We start from the raw sequence: 26207 nt of genomic DNA on the forward strand, positions 1-26207 counted from the left end.
CACTAAAGCACCAAGGATAATCACGCTCCAAATACAGTACTTGTACAACACATCAAATATGTTTTCACTGGCTGTTAATGTGCCATGTAGCACAGCATTTTCACTTTAGATGTGGACACACAAATTAGCTCATGGTGTTAGAGATATCTAAGTGTTATAATAACTGTAAAGTAGTCCATCTGCTCAGGTGCAGATCAGTACCTGGAAAGGGGGTGGTGTGGAGACTGCAGGCATGACCGCTGCAGTAGCCGAGGCAGCTGTGGGGTCATGCTGGAGGGCCATTGGGTTTATCAGGTGCTCCACTGGGTGCATCTTTCCTTCCTCCATTAACTTATTTGCTGGAGCAGCAGAAAACACAGCAGGGTACTGGGCACCAAGTGCAGGAAGAGCCACTACAGACACACGTACAATTAGAACAATGGCAAAAATATGGACAATGTATAGTTTAAATTAGCACATATATCACTGTGTACCATGTTAGGTAACAACATTTAAAATGTAAAAAATGCAGGTAAGTGAAAGATCAGAAAGTGCAAGAATGATGAAGGTTAAATGCAGGAAAAAGACTGAGACTTGCACAACCTGTCCTCATTAACAACAAGTGTATGACTCAGCTTAAGATTAGCGACAAAAAAACACACCCACATGCAGCCACGTACACATTGTCTTTCACATACACACACACACACACAGTTTCCATGTACAAAAACTCTTTTCATTCCCCACGTTAATTCAGACTTAGGATCAGTAGGTTTTGGTGACGTCAGAATACTCCAGTCAGGAGTTTGCTGATCTCAGATCAGAATTGTGCTAAATCAGTTTCGACACAGAGCAGCTGATTAGTAAGAAAATAAAGAACCTTGAACTCAATGCCCAAACAAACAACATCAAACACTCTCAAAGTATTTTTTTTTTGATGGCTTAGTTCTCTGGACTGTTTTATCCCAGTGTCCATAATAACTGTCTCTTCAAATGACTGTACATTGATATGTTTTATCTGGAATAATATAACATTTTGAGAGTTTTTGAGCATTGTTTGAACTTTGTGTATATAACTGAAAAGAGTGAAGCTTTTAAGTAATAAAAAAACAATCAAAAGCCTGCTTACCGGGGTAAGCAGTGACAGCTATGACAGCTGTCATAGTGAAAGAAAGTTAGTGTTCCACTCCAGACCAGTAGGGGCAGTAGAGTCATACAAATCTCTACATTTTGTTGAATAACTCCAATTTAATTGATTGCAATTTTAAAACGTAAGAGTTGAATGCGAAACTAACCTGTGGCTCAATTTCAGTAATGACATTTATAAACTTTTTTTCTGAATTAAAACTTTCTGTTTCCAGATCATTTTATATTCTGCCTCCACTGGGTGGACAAGAGCACTACTGAGTTAAATTCTGTATGTATGTATGTGGTTTAATTTCACACTGACTTGTGCCATGCTTGATGCCCACTGGGTTCATAGCAGTCAGCTCTAGATTGGACATGATCTCGTAAGGTTTGTCCGGCAATTTGGGTTTTCCTTCATGGTAACGGCTGTATATGCCTCGGCCAGCTGAATAGCCACCAAGGTATGAGCCGCGGGGCCCTGGGCCCCTATTACCGGCCCCAGCACGACCACGGCCTCTTACAGTACCTGCTTGAGATACAAATGAAAGGAGGTGCTGTTCAGGTACAGAGCCACAAGGAGGCACATACCTATATAAAAGTACAGGTAACCCCAGTGCTTAAAGGGACAGTTCACCCAAAAATGAAAATTCTGTTATTATTTACTCACCCTCAAGTTGTTCCAAACCTGTATGAGTTTCTTTCTTCTGTTGAACACAAAAGAAGATATTTAAAAGAATGTCCGTAACCAAACCCCACAGACTTCCATAATATTTTTTCCATACTATGGAAGTCAATGGGGTCCATTAACTCCTTGGTTACCATATCTTCTTTTATGTTCAACAGAAGACAGAAACTCATCCAGGTTTGGAACAATTTGAGGGTGAGTAAATGATGACAGAATTTTCCTTTTTGGGGTGATTTTGGGGTGGGTTTTTAAAGGGTTAAGGTTGAGCACAGCAGACATTTAAAATAAAAATCATTAGCTTTCTCCATCAGCTTTCTATATGTTTGCTAAAAGGTTTGCTCGCATGGGATGACTTCATGATCAAGATATGGGTGTGGCTACACACAAGGTGGCGTTTAGGCACTATCACTTGTCAGCATTCTAATTCAAATCGCTGTCAGTCTGAACACCTCTTTGTAATTTCCCTCTGTTCTTTGAGATGGGAGTGGTGCTTGAGTAAAGTTGAAATTAAAAGTAAAGATAAAGTTTTGTTTTCAGATAATCAGACAATGGACGAGCAAATATGTCTCAGATTGAATATGCAATCACAGTTCTCAATTGCTACCCAACCCAAAACCACAAGCATTTATAATTGATGATTATGGGTTAGGAAATGTAATAATACCAGATTCCCATCATTAGTTTCAGTATCATACTTTTCTTGTGGATCTCAGCTCTTCAGCCCAAAACAATCTCAAAGTGCATGCCATCTAGTGGCCATGCTAAACATGTGATTAGCAACAAACAGGGCAGAGCTTTTTTTGTCTTTTAAAGCAGTCTTTCTCAACTGGTTTTACTTCATATCAAATAGCAGCTACAGTACCAAATTTGTTTCCTTATATCCTTATATTACCATGAACTAATACACAACATTATTAACATGACAACCAGGTCTGAATAGGAAAAGTTGACAATTGTGGTTTCTAAATGTCTCTTGAATTGCAATGGAAGCCAATCTCTTGGATGTCAATAAATGACATTTTTGTAAAGACCAAACCATTTTTATTTTCATTATATTGAAGTTCAATTATGAGTACTGTATTGAGTCCGAGCATACTTGATGAAAGCTTAATTGCACATACGTGTTAAAAAGTAAGTATTAAGCTTGGCTTGGTAGTTCAGAATAATGGACAGAAATGTATAATTCTCTTAGAAATGTAATTGAGTAAGCAAATGGAATCGCTGTCACAAATTCCCCCCAAAATATGTAAATGGTAGGCTAATTAAGTATAATTATTCAAGTACTTTACACCCCTGAGTGCAATCTGGGGTTTATGCGTAGTTCATGGGTTTTGATTTTTATGGTTTTTGGCATTGTTTTTCTCCAACCAGTTGAGAGCCACTATTTTAAAGGATGTGCCCTTATGAAAGCTCTGGGTTAAAGGGGACGTCATTTTCACATTAATTGTAATGCATCCCCTAAATTTGTTTGTACAGATCAAGTCTGATTACTTGTGTGAATATGGACTGTTATGCAAGAGAGAGTTGGAAAACAATCTAGTTTCCCAAATATATTTAATAGCATGACACTTAAGGTCATCAAGAAAAAGCAATTGTTAGCAACATTTTCAGGTATTTCTGATTTCATCAAATGGTATTGCATTTCTTGAGTACATAAAGTTATGGATCTGAAAGAATAAAGAGAGAGAATGAGTTCTCCAACCTTTGATGAAGTAGTCTCGGTTGGGTCCAATGAGCGTGCTGTATGGATAGCCGTAATAGGCGAGTGTATATGGGTCACACTGATACACGAAACTTTGTTGAGTGGTGTCGGGAGTTGTGGCAGGAGCTGTTCCCTTCGATGCTTTCTGATAGCGAGTGTACTGCTCCTTATCCACAGGCTTGGCCAGGGTCACTTCGATACGGGAACCTTCGATCTCTGTGCCGTTCAGGTTGTCCATTGCAACCACAGCATCTTCTCGACTGGCGAAGTGAACAAAGGCGTAGTCTCGGATTTTTTTGACACGTTCCACACAGCCAGGGTTGTACTGGCCAAAGGTTTGGCGTAGAGTCTCCTCACTGGTCTCTATCATCAGGTTCCGCACATACAGGATTTTCACTGTTTCCATGACGTCCTCGTCAACGTCAATCTCAGGTTCTGCCCAGTCAACTGCAATCTGGTGACCCCACAGCTGGATACACACACATAGAGAAACAGAAAAACATATACACACAAATAGGTAAGGCAGGTGTACTCAATAAATGCGATAGAAAGATTTAATGAATAGTTTGCCCCCAAGGAACACAAATTGAGAAGTTTCAAAAGATCTTCACACATCTGTTTTCCAATACAACAACAGAATATCTGTAAAGCTTCAAAAAACTCAACTAAACATGATAAAAGCACCATAAAAGCAGTAGATGTGACTTGTGAGCTAAGTCTTCTGAAGCCATTCAATAGTTTTGCGTGATGAACAGAGCAAAACTAGGAGAACTAATAAAAATCTCTTCTACCAAGCTGTCACTGAATCAGTGAGTCAATCAGTAAAGCAGTGAGTCAGTGAACTCAGTATCGAATCAGCCCTTTTTGTTTTTGAAAAGAATTATCTCGAAATAACAATTTTTTTGACTGATCTAGTTCTAGAGTCTAAACTGACTCAATGATCCAGTCTCAAGTGAACAGCTCACTAGGTGAGAAGATTATTAGTGACAAATACATTTCAGTCGGTTCCTCCAAATTCATATGGCTTCATATGGCTCCTTCAGAAGACGTGGAATGGAGCACGTGAGTCATATGGAACACTTTTATGATGCTTTATGTCTTATTATAGAGCTTAGCAGATGTGGTCTATGACTTTTGTTGTATGGAAAAGAGCTGTGTAAAGATTCTTTAAAAAATGCTCCTTTTGTAAGTATGTAGTGACAGTTTCTTTTTTATTTTTGAGTGAACATTTCCTTTGATCCCAATGGAAAATGGTGTTAACCTGAATTCGTCCTGGCATGAGCTTTCTTCTGGCCATAGCAGCAGCACGGTGAGACTCATACTCAACAAAGGCAAAGCCACGATTCTTCATCTTATCCGCAGCACTCGCGTACACGATCACATCCAGCACCCCCTCTGTCACCTTGGAGACTTCCTCCAGGATCTCCTCACGTTTCTTGGTTTTTGGGATTCCGCCAATGAAGAGGCGGCAGTTATCTACACTACAGCACACACCAAGCAACCTTCCTGGACGAATTTCGAAGTTATTGAGCTCACGGACCGCTCTCTTAGCCTCATGCTTCTGCGTGTACATAACGAATGCGTAGCCACGGTTCTTCCCGTCAAAGTCCATCATAAGGCGCATCTCGTAGATCCGTCCAACGGTCTCAAATACTGGCACCAGCTCGTCTTCGTAAACGTCACGTGGGATTTTACCCACAAAGATTTCACAGCCACGTGGGGGGGATTTGTCTTGCCAGCCAGGTGGCGGGCCATATTTGCGCTGTCCATTTTCTTGCACCATTCCGTAGCCTGACTGCTCCATCAAGGCCACAAGTGCAGCTTCATTCGGGGCCCCAGCTACTCCTTCTGGGATAGAGCTGTGATGCTGTGGATGCACTGAGGAGGCGTTAGAAGAGGAGGAAGGGCTAGGGTTACTCATGGCAACGGCAGAGGCGGAGTCTTCTGCTGTCATTCTGAAATAAGCATCCAATCAGGATTGGAGTCTAAAAGAGACAGAAAATGCATCCAGTCAGTATATTTTGTATTAAAGACAAACTATGAGCATCACCACATAATTGGCTAATAAATCTATCTCCATTAACAATACAATTTCAATAACTTTTTAATTCTAACAGATGTCTATGGCTGCATCCAAAAACTTAGGCAGCTGACTTGTTTCCTCGTTGTGACTTGTTTGATTTCGGACAGACTTTTGAGGCAGCGTAACAGTTTAATCGTCTCTACAGCAAAACTTGGTGAGAACTAAACAAATATTTAATTACTACAGTAATTACTAGTGTTGTAGTCAAGACCACCTAAACCGAGACCAAGACCAGCGTGTGCCGAGACCAAGACAAGACCAAGACTTTGTGGAGTTGAGACCAAGACAAGACCAAGACAGGGCGAGACAGAGTCAAGACCAAGACCAAGACCAGACCAGCACTCCTTAAATTCATCTAAAAGATCCATATCTACTGTCTGAGAAATGACTTAAATTTAATTAATAAATACAATTAGAATAGTAAGACACTATAGCGCTGTTACCAATCAAATCACTAACGATAAAATTCATGGCACAGAAGTTACATCTGAATTGGTACAATTACACCTGCATAAATAATGTTCAGATTAATTTAACATTAAAACATTAACATTATTTAACAGTCACGGAATCCTTTATTCAACCTATTTGTTCAAAGCAGCTGATTCATTTAATAACGAAATGTTGCTGAATTAGCAAAGACACAGTTTAAAATGTCATTTAATATTAACTTCTTGTTTATTGAATGTTTGTATAAATCAATATAATTTGCAATCACGGTTATATTCATGTAAACAGCTCTCTTGCTCTTGCTATATTGCTTAATTATATTCTATGTTATATAAAAAAACTAAATGTTAGAATTCTGTGGGTATATATATTTTGGGCATTTTTGAGACAATGCTGCATTGACTTTGAACCCGGAAGCACAGTAACAAAAGAAATCACATTACAAAGAAGTTATTGATTTCATTTTGAGCTGTAAGTTTTACATCAAAACACATTAATCATGTTAAATCAGACAATGCACCGGCAATTTAGTGATATCCTTGCAGTTGTGGTCTTGACTGGTCTTGAGATAAAATCCCGAGTCCTCCAGAGACAAGACCAAGACCATCTAAAAATGGTCTTCAGACCAGTCTCGAAACCAAGACCGGTCTCGGGTACTACAACACTAGTAATTACTCACTAGAAATGACATCAGAAGTGGAAAACGTTGGCCAAAAACATACATTTACACACAAACTGACCAGCAACCACAACTTTCAGACGCCATCTTTCTTTTTCTAGCTCAACTGTCACCGAATGGAACACACAGGATTGTGGGATATCAAAGGCAGAAAAGGATATATCTATGCTGCCTTCAAAAAACAATCAGATGAAGGTATCTCAGGAGAAAGGAAGTAAGGGTTAACATTGGATTCGAACGTGCCTTGCACCTTCCTACCTTGGAATATGTCCTCCAAAGAGAGCATTTTTAAGTTTTCGGATGCAGCCTATATTAAAACTGGAATCTCAGTGCCTAATATTAATTAGGGATATACAAATTTAAAAATTCTGGTCAATAAATATGTCCATGTTATATAGCCAGTATTAAAATCGAAGAAAAAAAAAATACATTTGAAATTTGCTAAAGATTACATTTAACAGTGTTATTAAATGATGATTGTTTTTTTTTTTAAATTAACTTCAAGTGAGTTATCTAATATCAATCAATAAATAAAATAAAAAATATCACAACATATTTTATTATTAATTATTATAAGTCCAATTTTCTCTGTATAAAACACATACACACACAAAACGTAAATCCTCTTCTACACATAAAGCTGCCTAATAAACCTCACTAAGCCGCATCTACATTCTTCAGCATGGAATAAATCTCCAGAATGCCCAAATCCTAGTCCAGAATTTTCCATAAGCAGAACACAGACGCATGGATGTAAACTACAAAATCTCAGCAAAAGAACTTGTGTTCGATATAAAGAAAGTAATATGTTTCTTACATAATAAAACATTATTTATATATACTGAATATATATTCAATCACACTGTTTAGCTGTTAGTTGGCTCTAGTTAGCCGGACCTTGATGCCGCTTAGAGGTTAAGGTAGTTAGGTTGCTTAGCAATGAAACCATGGTTACACACGCAGAGCATGCTGACCCACACACAGCTCATCCTGGAGCACACAACTAAGTTCACACAACTCACACAGCACACAAATGCTTGCAAACACAACTAAGAGGACATAAAGCATCAGCAAAGGTTTAAAGGTTATTAATTAGTCATTTACTCCAGGAATAAAGTTCAAATAAATAAACAATTACAACACGCACCGTGCTTAAGTTGGTACCTGGTGTTTTCATGATGAGTTCAAGAGGCTTGCTGAAGGAGCATGTGACTGTGACTGTGAGGTTGGAATAACAGGCAACTCAGCAGTACTAAACCAAAGCTCTCTCTCACACACATCCAAAAACACTTCCTCATTCACATGCCTACACACACATATACTGAAAATCAGTACATGTGTGGCTCAAGGCCAAGCTGAAACAGGAAGAAAAGCAGACTGACTAATCAAAAGCCAAAAGGACCAGGAAGACCAACCAATAACAGATATTTAATTCAATAATAAATCTGTGGCGTTTCAATGATAACTGTGAGGAGACGTTGGCAACACCAAGAGAGAGTCTATGAGCTATTATATCCTGAAATTAAAGGGAAAGCTTTATTAAACTTAAATAGAACAAAAAACAAGTCAAGAATATGAACAATGGACAATATAAAAAAAAGCATATTCTGCAGGAAAAACCGAAAAATTTCCCCTGAAATGTACTGCCTTTAAATGAACTACTGGTTGTCAGTTTGTATTAAATTGGGGGTAGACTCTTGGTGGAAGTGGGGTCAATGGAAGTGTGCAAATGACAATGAAAGACGATTCAGCAGAAATCAGGAGGAAGGACAGGTCAAGAGAAAGTAGAAATAATGGATCTCTGCCAGAGACTGAACAAGTAAAGTGAGAAAGAATGCATTAAAATGTGATTTATAGTGGTTGATTTAGTCCATTGATTTCATGCGATTAAATATGACAAAAATAGGGTGATAAAAAAAGTGCAAATAATTATGCCCTCTGACCCGTACATAAAAAGTGCAGTTACAGGCAACGTTTTAGGCCATTCAAAAACGCTAGAAGCAGAGGTCGAATGAAAGAAAACAAGACCTCAAAACACTTTTTTTTTAAGCGTTCTAAAAACGTGTTCATGAGCGAGACTCTACAAAAGATAAGAGACGTGAGCGAAACTGTCTAAAGACGTCAGTCTAGCGCATGTTCACATAAAACAATGGAAAAGCAGCACAGTAGAATAAAAGAGAGCAGAAAGCCCAAGATGAGTTCCCAGCTAACAGGAAACGTTCTCAGAACTTTGGCTAACGTTCTGGGGCAAGGTTCTCTCAAAGTTACGAACGGACATTCTTCCAGCAACATTCACAGAACGTGGGCTCAAAGTTATCATGGTCTTTAATAACGGTCTCAAAAGATTAGCACAAAATCATTATTTATTACATTTATTCTGAAACATTTTAGTTGGATGTTCATCTAGCTTTTTTTAAACGCTACTACTTTCTCATTTGAGATGATTCAGACAACATTTAAATGTAACGTTCTCTAAAAGTTTGCAAAATTATAAAATTGAACATTCCCTTAATTAATGTTTTCTCTAATTTTCACAAAACCAAGAAAAAACCCTTGACAATCTGAATCTTCAGAGAACATTCAGAAATAATGTTTTCCTAACTTAAAGAGGATGTTGGCAAAAACGTTCTTAGAACATTTTTTTTAGTTGTGGAATTCACATGTGACACGTTTCTGTTCTCATCAAAGCTGGGCTGTTTTTACCTCGACCTATCTTAAAAACACAGCGTTTATGCAGCTTGACTGGAAAATTGCAGCTATAGGCTTTTCATTTGGGGCTTTGCTCAGCAAATAGGGGATATAGGGGCAAGTTGTCACACTTTTTGGGTCTATATTAGAAAGCCAATAGCTGTATAGGTATTAAAGCCTTGACATTTATATGTTTTAAACATTTACACTGTTATTGCCCTGGGCAAAATAAAGAGATACTGTTAATAGGTGTGTTGTCCCATTGGCAGTTCATGTTGACACACTATATGGGTTGTAACAAGTTCTGTACTTAAAACAGTAGAGCACAGCACTAGCAATGGCAGGGTTTTGGGTTCGATTCCCCAGGAACGCATAAAATAAAATGTTTGCTTTTGATAATAATGTCTGTCGAATGCAAAATGTACAATAAAGCAAGCATATAATTTTAAGGTAAATCACTAGGGGCAACAAAAGACATGAAGAAGGATGCTTTTAGATTTTAGGCCCTCATTTGTTTCTGGAAGTGAGACTTTGTGGAAGTTTCCTTGTTCCGTACAAATATACTGAAAACAGCAGGAAGTGAAAATCAGTGGCAAATAAGAGAAAATGAACGATCGAGAGGGTGGAAAAAGATTATTCATTTTCCAGCCAACATTAGGTCTCCATATATCATTGTATCCGCCTGGCAATGGTTGACCTTTATATGTGTGTGTGTGTGTGTGTGTGTGTGTGCCCGCACTTGGTGCAAGGAAACCTGAGGCAGCAGCAGGTGGATGATTAACCAACACAAATCACTAGCTGCACACACACACACACACACACACACACACACACACACACACACACACACACGCACACACAAACACATTTACACACACATACAGAGTACACTTATTTTAACAAGACAGACAAATTATCAAAAAAAATTAAAAACAAAAACACAAGCAGTAACACTTTACAATAAGGTTCCATTTCTTAAGATTAGTTAACAACATTAACATTGAGCTAACAATGGAAATACTTCTAAAGCAAATATTTTATCTTTGTTAATTTCAACATTTACTAATATATTGAAATCAAAACAGTATTTAATGGACCTGAGCTAACATAAGCTAACATAAACGTGCATGTGCATTAACTGGGATTAGCAAACATCAATAAATACTGTAAAATTGTATTGTTCATTGTTAGGTAATGTTAGTAAATGAAAGAATTAAGGTTAACTAATGAAATACTGAAAAGTGTTACCACACAAACTACGTTTGAGAATGAGCCAAGGGTATAAGTATGCTTGATTTCAAATACACCATAATTTCCTTCAAGTGTGTTCATTCTGATTCAAATATTTAGTCATTTAAACTTATAAAGTTCTTTAATAAATAGTTTGTTACTAAACAAGTGATAGAAGCAACAAATGATGGCTAAGCGTGTTAATGAAGGAGGGCCGTTCTTGAAAAATGTGAGGGTTTGTGTGTGTGTGTGATCACAAGATAATGGTTTGTTATTAAGATACTGATTGACAGAAATATCTGATCTTTGACGTCTTTAACACACAGGACAATACTTGAAAATCAGCACATATAAACTCACGCACACAGGTACACAGGAACACACACAAGGCTTTTGTGTGGAGACAGATCAATTAGTATCTCTTGGGTGAAACTCCTTCGATCTCAGTGAAAGAAAAGTGTGAAATGTAGAAGAGTAGAACAATACACATGCTGGCCTCCCAGAGAAAGAAAACTGTACTGACACACACACACACACAGTATCTCTCTCTCTCTCTCTCACACACACACACACACACACACACACGCACGCACCTGCTGTACTGAGTTGGGTCACTGTGGCTTGGAAAATTAACCAACACTGACATTTTGCATGATGGGAAAAAGTATGGGGAAATATCTTAGAGAAGAGTCATTCACAGAGATTTAACTTGCATATAATCACAGTTTGAAAAAATTGTAGATAGTAGTGCGGTTATGCGCTATGGTGTGAATAAATAACAAGGTTGTGATTTTTCCTCAATTGCAAGAACACATTAGTGCACATTCAAATATGCGTCAATAAGCGTGTCCATGAATCATAATAAAGAAAAGGGACAACAAACTAGCTAAAAACACATGTGCCAAGTTCTTAGAAATGCATTCTTTCTATTTATGTTGGATTCATATGGTTTTATAAAAATTAAAAACCATGCAACCATCAAGTACAAAGTAACATATTTTCTCCAGACCTTTGATACATTTGAGTGTACACACCTGAATCATTTTTTTATATATATATTTGTTTTCTAAGATAAAAAAGTATATTTTACAAATATCACAAAGATTTAATAAATATTATCAGTTTTTGGGGAGCATTTTACTACCTGTACTAACTTTGCATTTTCATAAAAATGTGAGCTTTATGATATCCTTTCCTGTTTTACGTTTTCTGCATGTTTTTGCATGTTGTTGCACACCAGACGATTTTGATTTAACAGACAAAAGTTTTTTAGATTTATTTTTGTCGTCTTTGCCTTTATTATGATAGGACAGTGAGCAGACAGGAAGCGAAGTTGGAGAGAGAGGGGGACAGGATCGGGAAAGGTCCTTGAGCCAGGACTCATGTGGCGCTGACAGACAAAACTTTAAAAAAAAAAAAGAAGCAGTGTAGCACTTTTTGTTGATATATGATTTTCCCCTAAGAATACTTAAGATAAGTATTAAGAAACAATCTAATTCTTTTAATGAGGCTTTTTCATAAAGCTGCCCAAGACAGTTGTATCAGTACCACCCAAACATTTTTTACTTTATTCCCCCCAAAAGTATCAAAATAATTTAAATTGAGAATTTAAAACATGGTCATCATTGAAGTTAACACATGAATGATTGGCATTTTTTATGTATTTTTTTAATAAAATAATAGATGAGTGTCACATCATTGACCTGATGCTTAGCAGGTCTTTAGTCATGACAAGGGCTCTTCAAACAATATACACTCTATAGAGCAACCAAGAGAGCAAGAGCAAAGCCCTCACAGAGAAACAAAGACCTTGCTGGTCTGAGTGTCATGAAGGGCTCTCAGGGGTAAAAGGCGGCTGAAAGACATGAGTAAGAAGGCATTTGTGTGTTTTTTTTTACCGTGTCTGAATGTTGGGGTGTCAGCAAGGTTTAGATTAACTCAGCATCAAGGTGCCCATGCATTAAGACTCAAAGTTTGTTGCTTTACCAGATAATCTGGTAAGTTAATGTTTATTGCTGAAAAGACTCTTAAAACATCTCAATTTAAGAAGCCAATCACATGATGAACCAAAAAGTGCAGAACCTTGTGTTCTTCTCAGTGACTAAGCAAAAACTCTCTACAATTATTAAACCTCATCTCTGTTAAGCGATGACCTTTGCAACACTTCATAATCACTGCGCAGATCATTAACATTAACTCTCTCTAAACGACAATCCACAATTCCCTTAAATTTAACACGCTTGCTATGCTAAACCAATACATAATGGCTAAACCCTATAGTGGGCAAGTAATAGGGGTTTTGAAATGGTCAGTGATCAATATCCAGAGATCAAGGTGGCCGCTGGTTGATACAATTCTGATATACTGTGCATTATGACACAGTTTTAAACAAGGATTAGGCCTTAGTTAAATTAGGATATTTAAGTAGCTTTTAAAAACATGCCCACCCCCCCAAAAAAAACATTACTGGTGTGCATCTTGATAAATAAAACAATGGCACTGACATATTTTAAGATATATCTGTGCAAGTTGCTTTCAGTTTAGACAACTCAAACATGTATTTTAGTCTGGGACTAGCTTAAGCCTTGACTGTGAAACCGGCCAAATATGATTAAATTAAAAAATACTTAAAAAATATGTTATCCAGCGAAAAAGCTGCTGATTGATTTTGAACCTGACACATGAGGGAACTACCACTTCTGTTAATCGCCCAAACAGTTAGAGTTACAGACTAAAATGGCCAACTGTAGGCAGATAAATCTGCTTAAGTGCACTTCATGATGGGATCCAAACAGGTTATTCACTTTATGTCTTCACGTAGACAGAGAAGAGTAGACAGAATAAATCTGAAATACTGAACGTGAATATGGCTGAATTCTTAAAACCTATCAAGAACATGTCATGTCATCCCAAACTCCAGTTTTCATGACTATGAAATAATTATATTACAGTAATGAGAAGGAATCTAACAAGAATAACAACTGAGAATAATAAAAGAAAACTCAAAAATGAAAAGGTCGGTACACTGTAAAAAATTTCAGGTCTCCAATTGAACATTTTCTAGTGACTAATCTCTGTGAATAAAATTGTATCAGTTCACAGAAATTCAATTTGGCCAACTGAAAAATTTAGATGTGACCAGTCACTAGAAAATGTTCAATTGGATAGGCAGGACATTTTTTACAGTATATGTGTGTATATTTTCCTATAATTAAGCTGCGTGCATAGATGAAGATCTGGATCAGAGGAGGCCACTTTACGATATAACAAAGATCACATTATGATTTCTTAAAACAGAACACTGCTGTGCCGTAAAAAGATGCCAGACAGAGTGAAAGACGTGTGGACACGGTGACCGTCATACCCACAACGACATTCTCAATTCCTGTAGTCCTCAGTTTCACTTCTCTATGAAAACAGGCTACAGTAAAACATTTATCTAGTCATTCATATAAAACACACACAATGATTTTTGTTCTCATGACTTAGAAACCAGTCAAAAATACCTAAGCACAATCGTCTGAAAGGCGTTAAAATAAAAACCCTTACAATCAGTGATATTTTAATATTATATACCATTATATTATTTATTAATACTAAATCAATAAATTAATAATATTTATTAAATTGTGTATGTAGTTTAGTTTTTTTATCTTCTGCATAGTTTTAGTAATTGTAGTACTTGAACAAATTTTATTTAAGGTGCAATGACAACTTTTCAAATTTTCATTTAAGTTTTCATCTAATATTTACTATTTCAGCTTTACGATATTAAATTGTTTCGATTTTAGTTAACATAGCAGCACTGCTAACAATAACAAAACAGCAAGAAGGAAGTAGAAAACTTCAAATAATTAAGGGTTAAGTGAATGCACACAAGCAAACACAACATCACATATGAATCATTTTGTTTTTGCATACACAGACACGCAGATCCAAATGGACAAATCACCAATGCACACATACCTGACAATAAACTAAAGCACTTCATTTCACTTTGTTTCACCTTTGTAACTGCACTTCACACAAATAAGCATTGGGATGAAACCACACACACGCTGATGACATCTCAAGGTTTCTTATCTTGTAGTTTGAACTCTTCACTCCCGTGGTTAATCTACTTACTGCAACACAATGTGACGAGGCCTGATCAAACACAATCCGCTGATACAGACACATGCAGCTGATGATCTGCTCAAAAATGCCTCCAGTAAGCACGTTTCTGATGTCTCATCGCTTTCTCTTGATGATTTTTTGGTGAGAAATCTGCACATGGAGAATCAAGATACTTCTGCCACTGACTGAAGAAATACGGGAACCTTTCTGATAACAGTAACCAGTAACACACGCAGGTCTGGGCCCACCCCAACAGCAAACATAAGACTGAAGAAGTCTAGTCCAAAGACCAACATCCAACACTGTGACGCACAATTACATTTTACGCTCACTTGCATAATCACAATGCTGCTAGTCAAATGGCAAATTATGCTATTTTCATTTCATTTTACTACAATTACTCTTGAATATCTGGTAACAAAAAGGTTTCATTTGTCAAAATAATATTTGTTAACATTGGTGGTAACACTTTATTTTACAGTGACCTTGTTATACACGTTACATGTAGTTACTATACTAATAACTATAAATTATGCATAATTACATGCAAATAAACCAAACCCCAATCCTAACCCTAAAGTAAGTACATGTAGTTAATTATTACTACTCAGTACTTACACTGTAAACTGTAAACGGTTACTTTATTTTAAAGTGTCTTTGTTAACTGTAATTATACATTTAAGTACCGAGTAATATTAAGTAACTATAGGGTTAAGATTAGGGTCTTATGCATAATTTATATTTATTACAATAGTAACTGCATGTAACATATGTAACAATGCGTGAACTAACAAACAACAAACAATTATATTTTTACTAACTAACATGAACAAATTCTATAAAAAATATATTGCTCATTGTTAGTTCATGTTAGTTAATGCATTAACTAATGTTAACAAATGGGACCTTATTGTAAAATGTCACTAAATAACCTTACCATACAAAAAAGCAAATATATAGTTTTCCTTTTTAAAGTTCCCCTGAAGGTCATAATGTCATTACATTTACATCGACGCATAAGTAAAGATCAATTATTTAAATAAGACATCAGCTAGAACTAAACAAGTGCACACAAAAAGAAAAAAAAAAAAAACACACACATACTTTAGCATCCCAGCGGTTACAGACACACAGGCATTAAAAAAACAAAAAAAGCAGGGACGTTACCTGTCTTTTCAGGTGAATGAATGTGTATCCGAGTGGCAGTGTAGCTGGTGTACTGTGATGTTGTTTCACTCACACACAGTCACACACACACACTCAGGCCTTCTTTCTGTCTGGAGTCAGTGGTTACCCTCTTCTCTCTCTCGGTCAATCTCTCGCTCACACACACAGTCTGTGGGGTAGAGAGGCGGAGTGAGTGATTGGAGGTGCAGTTGGTGAAAGAGTGTTTACTCAGTGCATGTGAGGGGTGGGGCAGAGCAAAGGTGCCCCCTCCTACACCTCTCTCCTATATTTCTTTCTTTCTTTCTTCCTTTTCCTTGTCACACCCAAGAACCTTTCTCTCCAGTTTTTCTGGAAGCAAACGAGATATCTGTGCGGGTGCGTGACTGTGTGCGGTGGGCTGTGAATGAGGTTGTCCATTGACTAAGCAAAAGTTCATTTTAGGTGGCAATTGACTGAAAACTATTCAGCCTGACCTGAAATCAATTTCCTGAATTCCTGAGTTCCAAAACATTTAAATACAAAAAGTTTGAAGTTCAGGGGCCCTCATGCTCATTCAAACCTGGAAAGGTCTGTGAAATCTTCTCATTCCTGTTCCTGAGAACAGGTACTTACACGTTACAGTGTGTTTTATGTTGCTTTAGATAAGGTGGATATCATTGATTCGCAAATGGTTGTGTTTGCATGTGTGTTTTATAACATTGGCCATATAAAATGGAAAAAAATTGGCACCCCAACATAATCAGAAATAGAAAATTCATTGAAAATCCTTTACACTTAGATGCTTCAAAATGTTCATAAATTCATCGGAAAAGTAATCCATAGTGTCGAAAATTAACAAACGTCTTTGGGAACAATATAATTTTTGGGGGCTGAACTATCGCTTTAAGCAGAGTTCAGTGTTATGCAAATGAGCAGTGATATGATGCAGTGACAACCAATGGGAGTACAGATCTGATATCTACCATGCACAATACGCTGCGAAATTTCCTTGACACGCAACAAATTTATTCAATGTCATATGACGTCATATTCCAAGTTTCTTAAATAAATCACAAATCACAACTAATAATCATTTAAATATATATATTATGAAATAATACATTTAATATATATACATAATAGATATATTTTCACTTTGGCATTACACTTCAAACATGCAAGTCAATCTATGATGTTTGGATCCCCTATTGGTCAAATATATTCACACTACGCTAATTCACAGGTCAAAGTTTCCTGAAACGTTCTCTTCTAAATAAATCTGAGTTTTTGTCCTTTGTTTCTATTAGTGTGCCGAAGGGCTTTGTAGCCACGCCTACAGTGAAATCTCATTGGTCCAAAATTGTGTATTAGACTTCACTATGGCTCTTCCATTTCTAGAGATATTTAAAGCTCTTGAGCGGTTGAGCCATCAGCGCAGTCACCATCAGATGACCTTGACTCAGAGATCTACTGTAGGTCATATGTATTACTAGCATAGACAGACAGTGCGCATGTCTGCTTGTGCGTCTTTAGTCTATTCATGTATTTGTACAGTGTTGAAGTTTGAGTTAGACCTGATTTTCCTGTTACCTCTACCAGCAATGTGTGACGCAATGTGTGCAAAACTAAAACACTTACACGGTCTATCTTTATCCCCCCCAATACACTCACACTCGCACGTCTTCTACATCTTCTATCCCTGTCCCATGAGGACACAGTTAATAGGTATAGCTATAATTTATGTTTATCTAATACTCTGTCCGTTTTTCGGTAACAAACAAACTCTCTCATCCCTCCATTATGAAGAAAAACAGAAAGAAAGAGACTTGAACTCAATGGAGGAGAAGGATTTTATAATGGGCACTGATAAGGCTATAAAGTCAGACTTTGCACCCTCTCAAGGCATGTTGACTTTCAGCCTCACCCTGCTTTATGGCCTACCCACAATGTATCATGTGCTCAGGTTTTATAATGTTGCCAATGATTAAAAAGATAGTCACTGATGGTGCTATTTTACGTTTCAAGTTTGCATTTTGAGCGAGCGTGGAAAAACTTCTGAAATTCCTTGTGGATTAATGTGTGTGCACTAGCATTTTGAGCTCAGGACTGTTGTAGACAGTTGAGGGATCCATCCAACTGGTTTGCCACCCCTTTGTGTGTGTGTGTGTGTGTGTGTGTGTGTGTGTGCGTGTGTTTATTTTGTGTGGCTACTAGGGATTCTTGTGATCAGCCAACCGCCTAGATTAGAACAAAAACTGTTTCGGCACTTAAGCACAACGTCATTTCCTGTATATGGACATCCCCCTGTTGCTCCTCTCTCATCACCCTCCCTCTTTCCACCCCATGTTTGGTAGTTACAGCTGAATGTGTAACAAGTGACCATCATCATATGACATCTTACTGACTCTGCAGAAAAATATAATTGGGTAGTTGATAAAGAACATGCCCATGAACTAAAGGAAAGTGTTGAAAGTGTTAAAGGTGCCATTCAAACGTTTTGTGTTGGTAAATGATTCAGGTTTTAAACAAAGTCTCTTATGCTCACCAATGCTGCATTTATTTGATCAAAAATACAGTATAAAAAAGTCATATTGTGAAATATTCTTACAATTTAAAATAACAATTTTCTATTTTAATGTTATTTTAAATGTAATGTATTCCTGTGATGGAAATTTCAGCATCAATATTCAATAGTCACATGTTCCTTCAGAAATCATTCTTATATGCTGATTTGCTGCTCAAGAAACAAACTTTACTATCAAAGTTATTATCAAAACTTTTTTTCCAGGATTATTTGGTAAATAGCATTTGAAATAGAAATCTTTTGTAAGATCATAAATGCCTTTACCTTTGATCAGTTTAATGCATCCTTGTTGAAGGATTCTAATGCATCCTTAAGTTTCAAAAATAAAATAAAATGACACCAAACTTTTGAATGGTCATTTTTGTTTATATTACACTTACTGTTAGACATAATTGTCAATACAACATAAACAAAAAAAGTATATATTTTTTTTTAATGTATAAAAATAAATAATATATAAAAGATAAATCTATATAAATCTCAAATATGTATTATATTATAGTAGATTTTAGTAAGTAGCCATTTTTAAAGGGGTCTTAAAAACATGAAATACATATTTTTTTTTCCATGGCATATATTTTCCCCATCTGCACATCACACCTTATGATTGTCGCTAGAGTATCAGTGTTTCCTTTTCATAATTGTCATGTGATCTCAAAATGGCAGCCAGATGAATGGACCCGCTTCATGTAAAATAAAAGAGCTACTGATATTACTAGACTATTCATCAAATGTCATTTTAAACATATTTTCACAAGTAATGGATGCAAATCACTTTGAATGCCTTTACTCTTTAAGTAACACCGTTTCCAATTGCACACTGACTAAAGGGTCATACAAAACAAAACAAAAAAACACATTTTATCTTCATTTTTAATGTTAAGAGAAAAGTGGTTACTTTTTGTACTATTCTGTAAAAAAATAGTAAAACCAACGTTGAAGGTCTTAGCTGGAGGACAGGGTGTTCTTACAGAAAAGGACACACTTGTGAATGTGTGAGTCTTCAGTATCAATGCAAGAGATGTTTTAAATAGTTACATTTAAAAGAAGGTAAACTGCTAGGGACCACTGCGTTCTCTCAACCATTCATTCCACACGTACACACACTACAGCAGATTTTTACATCAAAATGTGAGTGGTGCGTTGCTAATGCAATTAAGAGGTACACACTATAACAGTATTCACACACCAATGCTGCTTTTGTGCGGTTTGTTAGGTTCAATGGACGGGGCCTATTATTACTCACTACAACAAAGTAAAGAAGAAAGGGGAGAGAGAGCAGTGTGTAATGAAGCGGCATAAAAGCATTAGCAAGACAGAGAGAAATTGAGCGACTTGATTCGGACATGCAGAACTTGTGTCACTAAGGAGACCAGTGTGTGTGTGTGTGTGTGTGTGCGCCGCACGGTGGGATATCCCAAATTAAGTCTTTGGACTAAAAGAGCTCCACCCCTCAGAAGTCACTATTAATCAAACTACCTGGAGTAGAACCATGCTGAACACACACACACACATTTACAGCTCTTCTAGTCTGTCTATAGAGACAGTATAAGAATGCATTCATTGTGAAGTGCAGGTATTTGGTGTGTATTAGGGAGAGAGATGGGAAGAAAAGCAGAAGGGAGAGAGAGGAGATCCTGTTTCACTCACTCACACACACTTGTCCAGATGTCTGTCAGGGTTAAAGTCATGCTGAGGAGGTCACATGATCAGTCATATGACTTTAAGAGAGGTGACCTGTCTTGCTCTCTCTGTTTCCTTCTTTATATCTAATAGTACATCTAAGTAAAGAAAGACTGACTGAAGTGCTGAAGGTGGATGAATAAGAAATGTGCGTGTTTCCCGCAAAGAGGAAACAAAAGTACTGAGTCAATAAAGAATGTAGAATTGAGAAATGTCCCTAAACTTTACAATTATATTTCATTTAGTGTTTGTGAGGATCAATAAATGAAAGCGTTTCACTAATTTGGTAAAGTTGATCCTTTTCAGAAATAAAGTTGGACAATAGGACTGGGTGATATAAAAACAAAAATCTGTGTTTTGACAAACATCTCAATATTTCTATTAAACTAAATTATTAAACTTTTCTTTTTTTTAAATTATCTTTCATGGTTTAGTTTTTTTGTTTTTTTTATTAAAAGGTAGGATTCATTTTAAGATTTTTTATATTTTGCACCAATATAACAATAAATAGTAACAAAATGTTGTATTTATCAAACTATACTTTTGCTACAATATTTGTATTCATGAAAAACGCTTTGTAGAGATACTTTCGAGTGATGCCGCAACTGAACCATTGAATCAGAGTTGTGAATCGATTCATTAAAAGGGACAGTTTGAACCGATTCATGGAAATTATCCAAACTCAACAACTCTAAATGCATTTTTGCTTCTGGCCTAAGATTTAAATTTGTCATAACATTCATACTTGCTAATTGCTGGATCAAAAATCTGAATCGATTCATCAAAACACAGTTTGAACAGATTTATGTTAATTAATTGAATTCAGAAATTTTAACGGTATTTCTGCTTCTGAAGTGTAAACCAGAGGCACAATTAAGCATATCTGTCTCAAAATTCATGAGACTAAGTCACAATGACGTCTTTAGGAAACTTAATGGCCAAATAAAAAGTTACAATTCATTGCAATATTCACAAAATAAATAAACGCTAAATTCTAAAAACACACATGCACCTGAATATGCTGCCTTCTGAGAATCAGATAAGCAAATGAATGGAGACAGAGAGAACTGGTTCAAGCCACAGCCAATCAGATTTCACACACACACACACACACACACACACACACACACACACACACACACACACACACACACACACACACACACACACACACACACACACACACACACACACACACACACACACACACACACACACACACACACACACACACACACACACACACACACACACACACACACACACACACACACACACACGCACGCACAACTGGGCCCCCAAAGGTCTGTCACCAAATAAACATGCCTACACATTTAACTGATGCGGTATTTAGAGTAACAACAGAGAGTCACATGACCAGTGAGACGTATACACACAGTGACAAGTTGTCTTTTCTTTGTACTTCACCTCAGTGCAAATTAATCTCTAGTTCTTCGTTTCATTTCTTTTAAACTACATCCCCACAATGCAAAGCCACAGCGTGTCGGCTCTCAAGACCACTGACCTCTTTACCCCTATGTGAAATAACCCATTCATAGGCACTCGCAGACACACACACACACACACACACACACACACACACACACACACACACACACGTTGGGTTTTCATGTTTTATGGGTACATTCCATAGACAATGATTTTTATACTGTACAAACTGTATATTCTATCCCCTAAACCTACCCATCACAAAAAACTTTCTGCATTTTTACAAAAAACATCACTTAGTATGATTTATGAGCCATTTTCCTCAGGGGGAGCAAAAATGTGCCCACAAGGACAAGGATTTCGGATATTGCCATCTTCTGGGGACATTTTGTCCCCATAACAAAGGGTTTACCAGGACCACACACACACACACACACACACACACACACACACACACACACACACACACACACACACACACACACACACACACACACACACACACACACACACACACACACACACACACACACACACACACACACACACACACACACACACACACACACACACACACACACACACACACACACACACACACACACACACACACACACACACACACACACACACACACACACACACACACACACACACACACACACACACACACACACTTACACACTTACACACTTACACACTTACTTAGACTCCTATGGATTGCATATAAAGATAATTGTAATTACACCTGACTTCTACAGGTAACAGTAAATGATTAGCATTTTTAGAATGAAAAAATATACAATTTGGTTTACTTATGAATCGTTTTTTTCTAGTTTAAAAAGTCTGGATTTACCCAAGGGTGGTTTTGTATGATTTAGCTCTCTTCTGCAGACCAAATTGTACCTCAGGTACAGCAAAGTAAACACACCCACCCACACACACACACACACGTTTACCTAGTTATCTAGCTATTGTTCTTATATAAATCTAATTATAAAGTGCTACAAACTAACCCAAACTCTAAAAGAAAACTTCATTATTAGATTAAACTATGTGTTTATGACAGTATATAAGGCTTTTGGGCATCCCTAAAGTACGTTTTTATCAGATGTAGCAACTTTTTTGGAGACAACTTAAACCCACATTAAAGCTGAAGCACTTCACTATTACATGCGTCAGGAGGTCATTTCCACACATTATTGACAGAAAAACAGGATTCCACGGCTCTAGAAACGATTTTTGCTTAAAAAACAGTGCTTAATCTTTAAAGTGTAGTGTGTGTCTTGTCCGTTCATGTTGTGCCTTTCCCCTTTGAAAAAAAAAGTACACGTCTACACTCAGTGTATTGTCTAAGCAAACTATTAGGTTGACTAGAACGGGCTTCAACTTCTTTCAATCTTTTTCATTAGTTCTTTTTTCTCTTAGATTGAGCCATCTCTCTGTCAGAAACCTGATTCTCTCACACAAACTGAATTATAGCACACCCCCTGAGTGCAGTTACACAACACGCATACACACACAAAAGACCCGCAGAGCAACTTTCAACACAGTTTTCGCAACACAAGGACATTCTAACCTTACAACTGTAAGATGGAAAAGAGAACGAAAAAGGGAGGGAGGGAGGGAAAGAGAGAGAGAGAGATGTCAATTTAACTCTATGAAAATAAATAAGGTCAGAGGGGAGAACATGATCGCTGGACCATCTGTGAGAAGATGACACAGAGAGAACAAGGAAGGAAAACAGACAAAACATGAGACACTGAAGGAGAGAATCACAAATAGACAACGTACGAACTTACCTGCGCTTTTGATAGCTGTCAAAGAGAATCTACGTGTTGCATTAATCAAAGGTACAGCAGATCGGCCACATTCATCCCTGTTTCTCTGTATATCACCCTTTATCGTGTCTGTTCTTACAGGTTTTGACAGTCCAGAGTGATGAAAATACGTTAAGTTTCTCTTTTTTCTCTTTTAGTTTCTGTCTCCAAACTGTTTCACTTCCCCGTCCCTGCTGTTCGTTCCCCTGTGTCTCTCCTTCACTGGCAAGGAGAAGGAGGAGGGAGGGAAAACGAGAGAGCGGGTGGAGAGAGAGAGAGAGAGAGAGAGAGAGAGAGAGAGAGAGAGAGAGAGAGAGAGAGAGAGTAATTAGCGCTAGTCTCTGTACCTGCCTCTCACTGACATAATCTTCACATTCCTCTGCTGTGAGGAGGAAAAAAATGAACAAAAAAATATGTTGGAAAACTGGGCCAGTCTGAAATCCAGAAGGTCAAGAACAAACTTCTCGGAAAAGAAAATATTTTGAAGTAATATAAAAATCTTCAGACACTGATAAAGAGAGAGAGTGTGTGTGTGTGTGTGTGTGTGTGTGTGTGTGTGTGTTTAATTTATATGTGTCGGTCTGTGTCTACAACAGTTAGTACCGGGAAATGTTTCTCACCGGGCTGGTCCGAGCAACCTGTTCCTGTGTGTGTATGTGTGTGTGAGTCTCAGAAACTCACCAAACCAGAATCCTTCCAGGCTCTCGGATTGGAAACGCTATCCTCCCTCAACCTGGAGACAGGCCAGAACAGCATTCCACATACACACACACACACATACACACACCTTACAAATATCAGAGCTCACCATCCCATTAGGTTTCACTGATTTATGCAATACAGGCCTCAAAGTGTCACAAAGATGAACACGCACTCTCTGTTTCTCATAGACCTCTGGGAACGTTTGAAAAAAGAAAAAAAATGAATGACTCCATCTCCCAAATAACCATTTGACCCAGTTCACTGACCTCTAGCTTTTGTGCGTATTCCGAATCATGACTTCATGAAATGCGGTCATACAGACACATCATGTCACGTACACATATTAATCAATACATTTGTTATAAATACATTTAACTTAAATTGGTAGTTTATCCATCAACTGAAATTCTAATTTCTCGTTAAAAACTCGCAGGTAACACTTTTTTTGGTTACACTTTATTTTAAGATGTCTGTGTTACTTTGTAGTTATACATTTAAGTACTGAGTAATAATAATTTACGCATTTATTAGGTTTAGGGATATTTGCATGTAATTATACATAATTTACTGTTATTACTATAGTAACTACATGTAATATGCGTAACAAGGACACTAAAATAAAAGTGTTACCCTTTATTTTAATGTGATGTAGTACTTATTATAGTAATAACTATAAATTATGAATAATTAAAAGCAGCAACTAACCCTAAATCAAAACCCTTTCTTAACCCTTTATAGTTCAAGTAGTTAAGTTACATTAATAAATAACGAAAGATCAATGGTTTTGTACTCATGAAACATTCTTCAAAATATCTTCTTTTATATTCCACAGAAGACGGTCAGTGGTACAGGATTGGAACGACATGAGAATTTTCATTCATTCATTAAAGTGTGTTATTAATTGTCTTCCCAAATGGTTCATCTAGTCACTGATTGTAACGTTTCACCAAATCATTGATTCCTTGACAAATGAAAAATGAATGAACCAACCCCCATGTGTGAAATACAAGTCTCTGAGAAGAGTTCTATTTATTCTCACACACAGAAAAAAGCCTTTCATACAATCAATGCATTCAACACACCTTTTTCTTTCTCAATAGACAGACAATGCAGAGAGAAAACAAGAGAGAGAGAGAGAGAGAGATCGGAAACACTTCCTCAATGTTGGACATGACAAAGGCTTGCAGGTGAATTACACATAAGCAAAAGCAGTAGGAGTGGACAAAATTACATTCTTCATCTCTGGTTGCAGAGTCACTCTGCACTACAGTGACATAGCAAATTCAACATGAACTAAACCAGGGGAGTCATTTTTTTAAGGCATGTTTTTTTTTTTTTTTTTTTTTAGGGAACACTATAGTGACATAAATTGCTAAGCTTTTAATTAAAAGGTAAACGAAACCATGTGGTAGGGTCAGTATGTTTTAATGAGCAGTTTTTGTTCTGAGTTACTGGGTGGATTTGAGACTCTGACCGTTAGAATGTTAATCTGTTTAAAACCAATCACACTCCTGCCTGAAGAGGGGGGATACAATCACACTCTTTCTCCCACACATACATTCACCATGCAACTCAAAAACATACACACAATGGGTCATTTGCAGGCCCAAAACATACATAAACCACCCCCTCAACCCAAAACACATACACACAGCCAGAGGAAACATTTATTGCTCTGCTTTAGCCTATGAAGCTTTCGTTTAAGTTTGCAATTCAAGTTTGAGGTTGGTCAAATGTTTGAATGTTTCTATAAGAAGTTCTTACCAAGGCAGCATTCATTTGATTAAAAATACAGTACACACAGCATTATATATGCTGATTTGGTAGAAGCATATTTCTAATCACAGTTGAAAAAAGGTTTGTGATGCTTAATATTTTTGTGAAAACCAGGATAAAAAAATGTCAGGATTCTTTGATGAACAGAAGGTTCATATAGGAACTGAATCGATCAACAATATAAATGTATTTAAGGTCTGTTTGATCAACTTTAAAGGGTTAGTTCACCCAAAAATGAAAATTCTGTTATTAATTAATCACCCTCATGTCGTTCCAAACCTGTAAGTCATTCGTTCAACTTCAGAAA

At 37.0% G+C, this 26207-nt stretch overlaps 1 protein-coding gene across 4 annotated transcripts in view; it reads right to left on the minus strand.

The window, feature by feature from the left end:
• rbm47 (RNA binding motif protein 47) overlaps positions 1-23661 on the minus strand; it is a 28876-nt gene extending 5215 nt beyond the window's left edge. The window contains exons 1-6 of one of the 4 annotated variants that reach the window (XM_079813399.1): positions 23405-23661; positions 15908-16076; positions 4756-5479; positions 3495-3963; positions 1430-1636; positions 202-392 (exon numbers count right to left, since the gene is read on the minus strand). In XM_079813399.1, the coding sequence (XP_079669525.1) occupies positions 202-392; positions 1430-1636; positions 3495-3963; positions 4756-5448 (1560 nt within the window). In that variant the 5' untranslated portion in view covers positions 5449-5479; positions 15908-16076; positions 23405-23661. The remainder of the gene's footprint in view (positions 1-201; positions 393-1429; positions 1637-3494; positions 3964-4755; positions 5480-15907; positions 16077-23404) is intronic. The other 3 variants (XM_079813400.1, XM_079813401.1, XM_079813402.1) reach the window with 3 other exon arrangements.
• Positions 23662-26207: the final 2546 nt, after the last annotated feature.

Source organism: Gobio gobio (genome assembly GCF_949357685.1).
Source record: "Gobio gobio genome assembly, chromosome: 3".
Lineage (NCBI taxonomy): Eukaryota > Metazoa > Chordata > Actinopteri > Cypriniformes > Gobionidae > Gobio > Gobio gobio.